The 12185-nt window shown below is 44.1% G+C and overlaps 2 protein-coding genes across 2 annotated transcripts; one reads left to right on the plus strand and one right to left on the minus strand.

The window, feature by feature from the left end:
• Positions 1-36: 36 nt before the first annotated feature.
• On the plus strand, positions 37-4372 carry DOLK (dolichol kinase). Its single transcript, XM_054284225.1, has 2 exons — positions 37-70; positions 2221-4372. Exon 2 carries the CDS (start codon positions 2333-2335, stop codon positions 3902-3904), a length of 1572 nt encoding a protein of 523 aa, XP_054140200.1. The 5' UTR covers positions 37-70; positions 2221-2332; the 3' UTR covers positions 3905-4372.
• Positions 4373-5782: 1410 nt separating this feature from the next.
• On the minus strand, positions 5783-11899 carry PHYHD1 (phytanoyl-CoA dioxygenase domain containing 1). Its single transcript, XM_054284226.1, has 11 exons — positions 11811-11899; positions 10845-11003; positions 10321-10396; positions 10146-10193; positions 8730-8785; positions 8485-8547; positions 8364-8385; positions 7879-8007; positions 7210-7326; positions 6949-7075; positions 5783-6773 (listed from the first exon to the last, which is right to left on the minus strand). The coding sequence occupies exons 1-11, from the start codon at positions 11841-11843 to the stop codon at positions 6728-6730; spliced, it is 876 nt and encodes a 291-aa protein (XP_054140201.1). The 5' UTR covers positions 11844-11899; the 3' UTR covers positions 5783-6727.
• Positions 11900-12185: the final 286 nt, after the last annotated feature.

A 12185-nucleotide genomic window follows, 5' to 3' on the forward strand; every position in this document is an offset into this window, starting at 1 on the left:
ACGCCCCTGACACGCCCTCACAGCTGGGTCATGTGACAGGCGGCGCGGCAAGATGGCGGCGCCCTGCGAGGTGGGTGCGCGTTGGGCTCCGGGGCGGGGCCGCAGCTTCGCGCTGGAACCGGGAATCACCCGGGAGCGCCTCCGGCACCGCCCGCGGCGGATGGCGCTCCCAGTAGCGGAGGCTGGGCTGTGGGTGTCGCGGCTGAGGGGGACAGGAGGCGGCGGCGAGCAGCGTAGAAGGACAAGGCGCGGGCAGCCCGCGGGTTGAGGGGCGCCCACAGCGCTGCGGGAGCTTGGGCTGGAGAGGGAGCAGGCAGGGCTGCAGCGAGGGGAGGGCTACCGGATGTTCGGCAGCACGTCAGTGGGAAGCTTCTCTGCCCTGAGCAGCCGGGATGCGGAGCCCGAGCCGGGCAGCAAACGCTCGGTGCGGGTCCCGTTCGCTGCTGAGAGCGGCGGGGCCGAGGAGCCCCACGTTACCCAAAAGGAGGTGCGGAGGAGGGAATTGCGGCAGGCACAAGAAAACGAAGTAACTCAGCAGTGAAATACATCGCGTTGCAGATTGTCAGGTGTAAACACTCAGAGCTGCTGCAGCACCGCCTCAGGCAGGGTGAAATTCTGCCAGCCTGGCAGGGACGTGTCCGTGCCATTGATACCGGAGCTGCGGGGCAATCATAAGGTGGCCAGACTGAGTAGGAGGACTCGGTCCTTGCTTGGCAGGCGGCATTTACTCTGCTTCTTCTCAAATAAGCCTTAGGCTTCCCCCTCCCCAGTTCTCAGAAACAGCAGGGAGTTGGAGGTAGATATTGCCCAGACCAGTTCTGTTTTATTGACTGTATGATTAATTCTTCTCCTGTTTAAAAATGAATTGCAATGACAAAAGATTACATTTGGCCTGAAGGAGCTGTGTAGCAACAGTGCATGTAATGAAGCTGTTTGGCAATCAAGTATTTCAGGCTCTATGAATAAGGATGCCAAAAAGCAATCTATCAATAATTAAGTTTTCAGTACAAAGTCATAAATATCTAAACACTGCAGACACACAGTCTAAGGATGTTTGACAGTACAAACTGTGATAGTTCCTCAGTAATATTGCTGTAACTTTGTCAGTGAGCTGTGAGCCTTCACTCAGAGAAGATGAAGTGCATGATTCACTCACCTCATTTTTGTTTTTTTTATCATCTATGTTTTGACATTAGCAATTGGCACACAACTATCAGTTTAAATTGACTTTAAGAACCAAACAGCTGTGTGTGGTGGTGTTTGCAGGGGTCCCAGGATGAGGGCAGAGACAAGAATCTTGACTCCCTGTTTCAGAAGGCTGATTTATTATTTTATGATATATATTATATACTAAAACTCTGCTGAAAGAATAGAAGGAAGGATTTCATCAGAAAGCTAGCAAGGAATAGAAAGGAATGGAATGATAATAAAATCTTGTGACTGACCAGAGAGTCCAAGACAGCTGGACTGTGATTAAAAACAACCACATGAGACCAATCAAAGATGTGCCTGTTGTATTCCACAGTGACAGATAATTATTATATAATAATATATTATAATATCATAAAATAATTATAATAGATATTATTATATATAATTATATCATTATATATAGATTATATTAAAATTATATAAATGTAATTGTAATATTATATATGATATAATATATAGCATCTAATATGTTATAGAATATCTATGATTAAATATAATTATATAATTATGATATAAATTGTATAAAATATATAAATATAATTATGACATTATAATGTCATATAATATATATTATATTATATTATAGTATAGTATAGTATCTTATAGTATATTATAGTATATTATATATTTATTATATTTATTAATATATTTATATAATATATTTATTTCTATAATACTATAATTGTAATAATGTTATAACTTTTTTATATTATATTATATTATGGTATATTATAGTATAGTATAGTATATTATATATTTATTTTATTAATATATTTATATAATATATTTATATATTTATATAATAATATAATTATAATATATAATAATTATATATTATATTATATAATAATATATTATATAATTTCGTTTCTGAGGCCTCTCAGCTTCTCAGGACAAAAAGGATCCTAGCAAAAGGATTTTTCATAAAATATGTCTGTGACAGCTGTGCAAACACTTCAGCTGTCCAAGTAGTTGCTTTAATTACTTATTTGTTGTTTTTTTTCATAGCAATTGCAGTAGCACAGAAGGGGATTCTTCCTAAGGAATTCTTCCTAATGGACAGCTGAGCACACCGGGCCTGCTGAGATTCTGCAAGCTTGAGGCAGGCTGGGCTGGCACCATGCAGGACAAGGCAGTTTTGGTGGAGTCCCTGCTGGTGTTCGGGGTGGTGCTGTCGGTGCACGCCGTGGTCTGGGACCGCTTCTCGTGGTGCGCCCTGGCCCTGGCCCTGCAGGCCTTCTATGCCCAGTTCAAGTGGGACCGGCTGCTGCAGCAGGGAGGAGCCGTGTTCCAGTTCCGAGGGGCGGCCAACAGCGGCCTCCTGCCCGCCAGCATGGTCATCCCCCTGCTGGGGGTGGTGATGAAGGAGAGGTGCAGGGCCGCCGGCATCGTGTACTTCGAGCGCTTCGGCGTCGTGGTGGCCTCCACGGGAATGCTGCTGGCGCTCTTCCTGTCCGTCCTGGCGGTGGGCATCACCAAACCCGTGCCAACCAACACCTGCATCCTGACTGGTGTTGCTGGCAGCGTCATTATCTACACCATGAAACATTCCTTGACTGTCTCAGAGGTGATAGAGGTTCTGGAAGTGCTGCTCATTTTTGTCTACCTCAGTATGATCTTGCTGTATTTGTTGCCTCGGTGTTTCACTCCTGGGGAAGCGCTGCTGGTTCTTGGAGGTGTGAGTTTTGTTCTCAATCAGCTCATTAAACGCTCACTGAATGTAGTTGAGGGCAGAGGGGATCCCATTGACTTCTTCCTCCTGGTAGCAGTTGTTGGAGTTGTTCTTCTGGGTCTTTTTTTCACTGTGCTCTTCACTTTCATGGATTCGGGCACGTGGATCTCCTCCATGTTTTTCCACATGATGACAGCAGTGTTAGGCTTGGGGGTCATCATGCCTTGGCTGTACCGACTGATCCAGAGGAACCCTTTGTTCTGGCTGCTCCAGTTTCTGTTTCAGACACAGACAAGACTTTACCTCCTTGTGTATTGGACTTGCTTGGCTGCCTCAGCGTGTGGGGTGGTTTTCTACCAGAACGCCAAGAGATCATCTGAATCTAAAAAACACCAGGCCTCAACCATAACCAGGAAATATTTCCACTTCATTGTTGTAGCCACTTATGTTCCTGGCCTCATTTATGACCGCCAGCTCCTCTACGTTGCTGCAGTGCTGTGTCTGGCAGTGTTTGTCTTCTTAGAGTACGTGCGGTACTTCAGGATCAAACCTTTTGGACAAACCCTGAGGCATTTGCTCTCTCTCTTCTTGGATGAAAGAGACAGTGGACCTCTAATCTTGACTCATATTTATCTCCTCCTTGGCATGTCCCTCCCAGTGTGGTTGTTTCCCAGATCTTGTGCTCCTAAAGGCACTTTGCCTGGGGCAGGAGCGCTGGTCCCCTACTCTGGGGTGTTGGCAGTGGGGGTAGGAGACACCATTGCCTCTGTTTTTGGCAGTACAATGGGGGAAATCAAATGGCCAGGAACAAAGAAGACCTTTGAAGGGACAATGACAGCTATTTTTGCCCAGATCATTGCTGTGGCTCTCATTCTGATCTTTGACAGCAGCGTGAATCTGAACTCCAGCTATGCCTGGATTCTGGCATCTGTGAGTTTGGTTTCTCTTTTGGAAGCTTACACTACTCAGATTGATAATCTGCTGTTGCCTCTCTACCTCCAGATCATGCTCATGGCATAGAAGCACTTCCAGGCAGAGTTTTCTCCCTTCCTAGAGAAAGGTACTAGAAATGCACTTTAATGGAAGCTCAAAGATGATGTTTTGGTACAGCAGAGAAAATTGCTGACAACAGAAATGAAAAAGACTTATTTAAAATAAAGGTTTTGATTTAGTCTCGTTTTTACCCATGGAAAATAGACAGATTTATGTCCTAACAGCAACAAATATGATCGATAAAAACAGCACTTGTGTTTAATAATCTAGTTTAAGTTTCTTCTGGGTACCCAAGGGAAGCAGAGGAAGAAGAGGTAAGTCAATTAGAGGACAAAATAAACAAGCAGGTCTCTCTGATGTTGCTACCTCTGTACTGTACCTTGTTTTCTGTACTGAGTCCTGAGTCTTGTGTTCGATGTGTGAACTCTCATTTCTGTATAAGCATGATGTAAAGCATGTTTGATAACAAGGGGGGCACAGGAACCAGGCACAAGTGTCCAGTCCTAATCAGCAAGAGCCAAAATCACACCATGATGCACAAACACAACTCCAAAAGCAGCACCTGCTACAGCTGAGTTATCCAGGGTGAAGGTTTGGGGATGTCAGACACTGCTCATTCCAGACCACACTAATAAGAACAGTGAATCTTTAGCCCTGAAGTTTCCTTCAGCAAGAAAAATGTTTTATCTTTCTCAAGATTTAATCTCCAAACTAATTAGGAATGAATATGGGGGGAGGGGGGAAATTAAGCAAAGTCACAGCTAAAACTAATTACACCTTAATCCTGAAAGCAGAAAATCTGTTGAAGTCAATAAAATTTTCTACTATTACACTTTCCTACTTTCCTATTTTTTCTGCCAGATGTTTAATCAAATAATGTATAAAATACTTCTGTCAACAAATTGACTAAAGCTACTGAATTCCATCCATTTAATTAGAATTATGGCTACTATTTTGTGGCCAAAAAACACCCCACTTAATTTCTATGTATGAAACCCTTCTGTATCAACATTCTCTTCTCACTGGTTTGCCCTGTGTCCACTAGAACAAAACCCAAGTGTCCTTCTTGTCTCCAGGGATGTGTCCAAGCAGGAGTTTGTCATTCCAGGCTTCTAGTTTGCATCATGAAGTTCACTTCTGACCCTTTTTTAATTCACTTTTGGGAACAGTCTGGGGGAAGTCCAAGGTACCTTTCACAACACTGCCTGTAGCTCTGGGACGTTGGGAAGGAGCCTAAGACCAGGAGAGGAGTGAAACCAGTCCCTGAGTCAGCAGAATTGGCTCCAGAATCCAACATTCTCTGTCCCTGCAACAAGCCAGGACTGGAATAGCTGAGAAGCAGCATTGCCCAATTCATCCTCCTGCCTGGGAAGGGCTCCTGGGATTTGGTGCTGCTTTTCCTGAGGGTGCCAGAGCTGGTTACTAACACAGTAAGTTGTCAGATACTCTGTAGGAAACCCAACTCAGTAACTGCTGGGGCTGTTTCCTTTACATTTAACAGGAAATCCTGCCAATCAATCCAGATTTTTTTTATTTTATTTATGCACTTGAAGTAGATGGTTTTGCACACTGCAAGTCAGGACAAATTATCCCTCCTCAGCAGAATTCTGAATTATTAACTCCTCTCATGGAAAGACACAGACAAAACTTGAGTTGCTTCTGTCACGAGCCACAGCCTTCACCACTGATGTCATAAATTGCACCAGAGGTAGAGAAATTTACTTTCCTTCCACCCTGCTTCCAACTTTCAAACAAACTGTAGGAAAGGTAGTTCTGAATGCAGAAACTTTGCATTCAGTGTTCCTGCTGTTGCCATGACCCAGCTCCCCAATTTCTTTTTGAAAGGGATGAGTCAGTAAGATTTGGGTTCACTCTACCACCTCAGCAGCCTTAGGGTTTCTCTGATATAATTCCTGCACTGGTGACACTGGGCTCCTGGCTCAAGGTTACCACTGCACCAGTGCTGGTGAAATCACACCTACACAGCTTCTGCTCAGCTCAGGTACAGACTGGGATGTAGCTTGCATTTCCAAACATTCCTTGCTATAAGTTGGTTTGGCTTTGGTGAGGTTTTGGGGATAGAAGTTATTCTTGTGCATACTGAGAATTCCAGCTGCTCACCAGACAATTTAGCACTGTTCCCATCTGTTGGAAGAAGGAGACACTGGGTCTTCCTCAAAGAAAAGATGATGGAGATGAAAAGAGGAATTTCTATCTTTTTATTTAAGTGTAATGAGTTTGATTGAGGTTCTTTGTTTCCATCATTTCAACATGAATCTTTAAAAATTGTTGTATTTTTAATCACACTCAGAGATAAAACATTCAGCTATTGTCTGCCAGGAGTATTTAGAAGACTGACTATAAAAAGCAGACCTCTTGCTTCATTTCACCCACAACAAAATTGTTTTAAATCAATGTTATTCCAACAATAAGACATAACTAGGGCTGAAAATCAAACTTCTCCCCACAACATGTTCACCTGCATTGCTGGAGTCAACCAGCCAAGAAATGCACTTAAGCTCTTAAACACAAGAAAATACTGAGTATCTGCAAGGGGAAATACTTGTAAGTGGCCCCAGTCAAGGTGCAATGGTCTTAACTGGTTTGTTCTCAAGACTGAAAGTGTTTTCTTACCAAAAGAACTGGGTGACCACTCTCACACTGGCAGGGCTCCTGCTGCAGTAGAAGCTTTTGTCTGTGCAGTTTTGGGCTGTGACAATGGTCCTGGTTTAGAGGAGGAGGATAAATTTACATTGAGAGCTGATCTAGTGAAGGTTGCTTTTAAAGAGACCATGAATGAACAATCAGGAATATTGATCAGCTATTCACTCCACAAGCCAGTCACTAACTTCAAGTGTAGAGTGATGGAAAAGGCAGTTCAGGAGTTGGCTGGAGCCTAGGGAGTAAAGAAGAGGAAAAAGCAAAACTTCAGAGGCTATTCCAGTTCTGCAGGTACGAAATCAACACCAGCTGAGGCACAAACTGTACAGACAAGACCCCCAACAGTTACCCAACTATTGCACTGGAAAGGCTTCAGTTTCCTCAGCCACTGGTGAGGATCACAGCCTTACCAGTTCTCCTTGCTCCAGGTGGTGCCCTTGGCTTCCATCACGTGGAAGGTGAACACGTGGCGAGAGGACTCGGAGCTGTTGAGTTCACTCTTATGGACAACCTCCCCATGGATGAGGATGAGCCCACCTGTGGGGAACAATCACCTGGACTGCTGTTTTCCAAAAAATGAACTCTGGCTTTCCAGTGGGAGGGAATATGATTAAAATACGATTTTAGCTCCCCTGTGTTTTGTTGAGCTGTGAATTTGGGGCTGTTTGTACCTTTTCTTATGGGCAGAGGTATGAACTGTTTGTCATCATAGGCTGGCTCTGAGCCTACAAACTCCACACATGTTGAGGCACCTGAAGCTGCACGGACCATCCTCCTGCTAATCCCATCTGCAAATCCACAGAAAAGGCAAACACACACACACACACACAAAAATGAAACACCTGGCTACATTCTGCACAGCAAAGGAACGATATCAGTGATTTCTCTTGGCAATGATAGGAACTTTATTATTGCTGTATTCACACTTTCCTTAGTAATTTGGGTAGGGTCTTTTTCATTAATTAGAGATTCAGGATTTTCCTTTTTAGGATTTAGGATTTTTTTTTGTGGCAGAAACAGAGAAAACAACTGCCTTTTGTTTGCCTTTTTGGCCCCTTCTGTGCATTGCAACAGACCCTTAGGACCACAAATAGTCACACACTTATGCAAAACCAACCTTTGGTCCATTTGTGCTTTCTATAGGATCATAAACCATGATTTGAGTACAGCTGACTCCAGGATTTGAGGAATGAGTAGCTTAAAATCTGAAGAGCATTATGATTACACTCACTGCGTGAATGTTTAGGTGAGCAGAAGTTCAAAGCTGCCCTGTGTGCTCTAAAAGAGGGGAAAAGCAGAACTGTGCTGGTGACCAGCAGTGGTCAGGCACATGCTCTTACTGGTGTGAGAGCCAGGGATGAACCACAAGCAGCCATTCTCCTGTGTGGCATCTTCCAGGGCAATCCAGAACCCCAGGATCCTGCCCAGGGGCTCAGTGTGCAGGAATGTGGCATCCTGGTGTGGTGTCACTGCAAGAAGAGACTCTCATTGGAATCTTTAATGGGATTCAGTTCCTCTAGAAGGACTTCAGGGTTGCATCTCCTGACTCAGAGCGCTCCCCTGCCCACCCACCTATCATACACATTACATCTTACATTAAAATCCCACCTTTTAGCCTGCTGCAAATGTAAAAACAGCTCTTTGTTCAAGCTGCATATGATGTAGAAACTTTTCAGAAAAAATGTGGATTTCAAAGATTATTTTAAGAAGGTTTGGACTGCCAAACCCACAGGTTTAAGTCTGATTCTGAGCCTTTTCCCTGATAATATTCCTTTCCTAAAGGAGCATTATCTGCAGTGTGATATAGAGATAACACAAATCTCACCTTCACCACCAATGCCAGGTTGCTGCAAAGAAAAAAAAAAAGTGATGTGTGAAGAATTTCACAGCTTCCCACTTAACAGAGTCTTATTTCCTGAGTGACAAGACAACTTGAATTACTGTACCTTGAAGATATACATGCTCTGCACAACTACTGGTCTCTCAAGGCCTAGTTTTCTTCCCAGTTCCTGCAAGAAAATTTTCCAAGATTTATGTTCTCTGCACACTATTTAGCATTATTCTTTGAAGATATTTAAACTTCCTTTCACTGACAAAATTACTCACCCTGGGAGTGTAGAAAACAAAAATTACTACTCTGCAATTTATTTTTTTTTCCCCAAGGCCATTCTAGGAAGCAATAACAGCTCACCTGCACCTTGGGGGAGTGGGTGATTTGCTTGAAGACAGGATCATAAGCATGTAGAGCTAAGGGGAAAGAAAAAGCTCAGACAAGATTTCAGAAAGAGAAGGGAACAGCTCTCAGTGAGGAGCTGCAGACACCACAGCCCAGGAGGATAAATTGCAGCCAGCAACTTTGATCCCTCCCAAGATGGATAAATGTGATTTATCACACCTAAGGTGATAGGACACTTACAGGTTGTACAATCATCATTAAAGACCATAAATATAATCATTCCCTGGCCACAAACTGCACACACATAAAAGCCAGTGTACAACAGAGTGAACAAAAAGGAATATTATGTGATTCAATATAATGTTACACAAGTGACAACCATTACACATGACCCTGAGGCATATGGGTGAATTCTTCAGTTAAAAACACACCTCTTAAGACCTACCAGAAAAGTGAAGTACTGCAAAAAGGAACAAGAGCTCATCTTTGGTGCCCTTCAGAGAGCCCCAGCCAGCAGGGCAGAGTGTTTGTGCAGACTCTTGTACAACCCAGCTCTGACAAATCCACAAAGCCAAGACTCAGAGCTGTGCCTCCAGCTCATCCTGATCAGATTTGCCATGAGGACACATGCTCAGGTCCAGCAGGAGCTGCTCTCAGGCAAGGGATGACACTTGACCAAAATGAGTAATAACAGAAAATAATACTACAGTAGGTTTTTGAATTGTGAAGTTGCTGGGTCAGCAGGAACCTACAGTTGTTTTCACTTCCCCTGAGGAAAAGCTGAAGTGTGACAGAATGGCAGTACTGGGAAGAGGAGAGGGTTTTTCTGAGAAAACTGAAGAAAAAGAACTCTTAGCACTGAATTGCCAACTACAGTGAAGTTTACTCTGAGCAAAGTTCACGTTTGCAGGCACAGGAAATCCTGCTCTCATTTTCCATGTATTGCTGGAAAACAAAAGGGACCAAAATGCTAATCCAGGAACTGGGAGAGAATAAATAGGTCAAAAAGACCAGTAAGGGTAAAGAAAAGGTGGAAAAGGTGTTGGTGATACCACAGGAGGGAGGACAGCTTCAATATCAGCAACCCAGCATGGCACAGGTCATAGGAGAGAGTTTGGTCTGTACTGAATGTCACCAGTCTCAGGTGGTAAATTTTTAGAGCAAATCTGTTACATAAAAGAGCCAAGGGCTAAAGTCCAAACTTTCTCATGTCAGTGACTCTGAGCTATTCATCACTGAAAAACCTCTGAGAAGGGGTTTTTGAAAAGGACTGGAACAGAAGGTCCAGTCCTCTGAGAGCAGAGAGCAAGGGGCAGCATGGAGAGAACTGCAGAGACAGTTATGTACAGTGAGTAGGTCTGGAAAAATCCTAATTTCTGAAAACCACATCTCTTCTGTCCATCCCTCTCCAAACTCATCCTTTAAACATACCATGGCCAATCTTGCTGACGGACTTCTCCTTTGGAATTAGAAAGTTACCTACAAAACAAAACCATAATTTAACATTGTCTGAAAAGCAGGAATCATTCCTTGAGCTGGAAACTAGCCCCTGATCTCTCATAGTTTTTCCATCTCCTCTGTGTAGCCAACTCATTGCAGGGCTTACCTTTCTCATCCAAAACACCTTTCTCAAAGAAGAATCTAATCTTGTCTCCACTGGTTAGGAAATAATCCGAGCTGCCCTGCAGGGATAAGAGCCCAATAAAGACAGCATCCTTGTAAAAACACAAATTAACTTTCAATCAAAGCATTAACACTCACCTGCATCTTTTTCCCACCAAGGTGCAGCATAAACAAAACACAGTGAAAAATCACTCATAAAAAGGCTTTCCACAAAACTGCATGTCTTTGAGAGGTTACCCTCACTTTTCTTTTGCTAGCTGCCTGGAAAATACCCAGTTTTCTGTCTGCTAAATGTGTACAAAGTGATCGGTGAGAGCTGCTTGTGGCTACTGGGGGTTGAAAGCACAGCAGAGCCTCACATTGATAAGACTCTTGATAAGACCCCTGCAAACATTTGCAGAAAGCTGGAGAGCAAATTCCTCTCCCGGTGTTATGTGCATTTAGAAGAGTCATGCTCCCCCAGAGTGAACAATCAGCAATTTGCCTGTTCCCAGCCCGTGTCGGTACCTGCTCCCGGAGCTGCTCCTCCTCCCGGGTGGAGAAGGCGGTGCGGCAGTGAGGGGGCACCTCCATCTCCTCCACGATCCTCTGGATCTGCCTCCTCATGCTGTCACACTCCTCTGCGCTGAAAAACTGCTCCAGGACAAGGAAACCATCCTTGTGGAACTGGAAGAGATGGGGTGAATGCTCTTCCCCAGAGTCCTCGGGGGAAGCAGCACAAAGCAAGGGAAAGCAGTTCTGGCTTTTTAGAGGATGAAAAGCATCCCAGCTCCAGCTCTGCTGCCAGGCAGCATGTTCTTAATTTTTAATTTCAGTAGGGGTTTCTCTTGCAAACGATTAATTAAGAGGCTGAAATTCCAAACAGTTAAGAACAATCTATTTCAATCTCTCAGTCTCCACAAAACAGAGAAGATCTCATCACTAGAGGAGCCTTTTGTGGCTCAAGGATATCTTATCTAATGCCTGTAACCAGCAGCTGTTAAACTACCAAGCCCTGAACTAACACAAACAGGGCAGTCATGCCTCTGTGCCAAATTAGAATGAGATTCCTTTACAAGCTAGAAAGCTTTGTTCTCTCTAAGGAAAAAAAAAATCCCTGGGTGATTTCTCACAGTTCACTACACAATACAAAATGAACTCTGCTGGCAGAGAACTCTGTTTCTTTATATAGAATACCCTGGAGATTATCCTTTGCCAGGAAGATTTCGAGTTCAGGGATGAGATCTGAGCAACACAGACAGAAGGGGCACAGGAGAAATCCCTCCAAGAGCTCTGTGGGACAAGCTGCCCCCAGAAGAGTCTGTAGCCACGACAATCATGCACTAAAATTAACATAATAGAAGCTGAGGAGAATATAAAGTGTTTGTAAAGCAGATTTTGGCTAGACCTGCTGCCAGGTTAGCCAGCAGTGACTCTGTCTCACACACTGCCTGCACTCTGGGCACGCTCCCTCCCTGCAGAGCAGCTCCTTACCTGCTGGATCTGCTGCTGGGTCACAGATGCCATGGGCAGGAGCTCCCTGATCCAGCACCACGGTGCCACCTGGGCTCTGCAGCGCTGCCTCCCCGCCTCTCCACGTGATCCTTGTCCAGCATGTGATAAAAGCCAGCACTGGGCAGTTGGACTCTTGCACAGCTCAAGGATTTTTGTCCCTGTTGCCAATTCTTTGCTGCTGGCAGGGATATTCAGGAGTTCACAGTGTTGCTTTGGCTCTTGGTGATAACAAAGCACACAAAAATCTTCTATTCAAGTGCACTCACAGACTTGATGGACATCTGAGCTCCAAGGAGGAATCACTTTTAATTAATAACCCAGATTTAAAAATAGGGCAGTTAAACTGGCAATCAC

This window comes from Melozone crissalis, unplaced genomic scaffold (assembly GCF_028551555.1).
Source record: "Melozone crissalis strain CALT ecotype California unplaced genomic scaffold, PUWL_Pcris_2 ptg000041l_1, whole genome shotgun sequence".
In the NCBI taxonomy this organism is placed as follows: domain Eukaryota; kingdom Metazoa; phylum Chordata; class Aves; order Passeriformes; family Passerellidae; genus Melozone; species Melozone crissalis.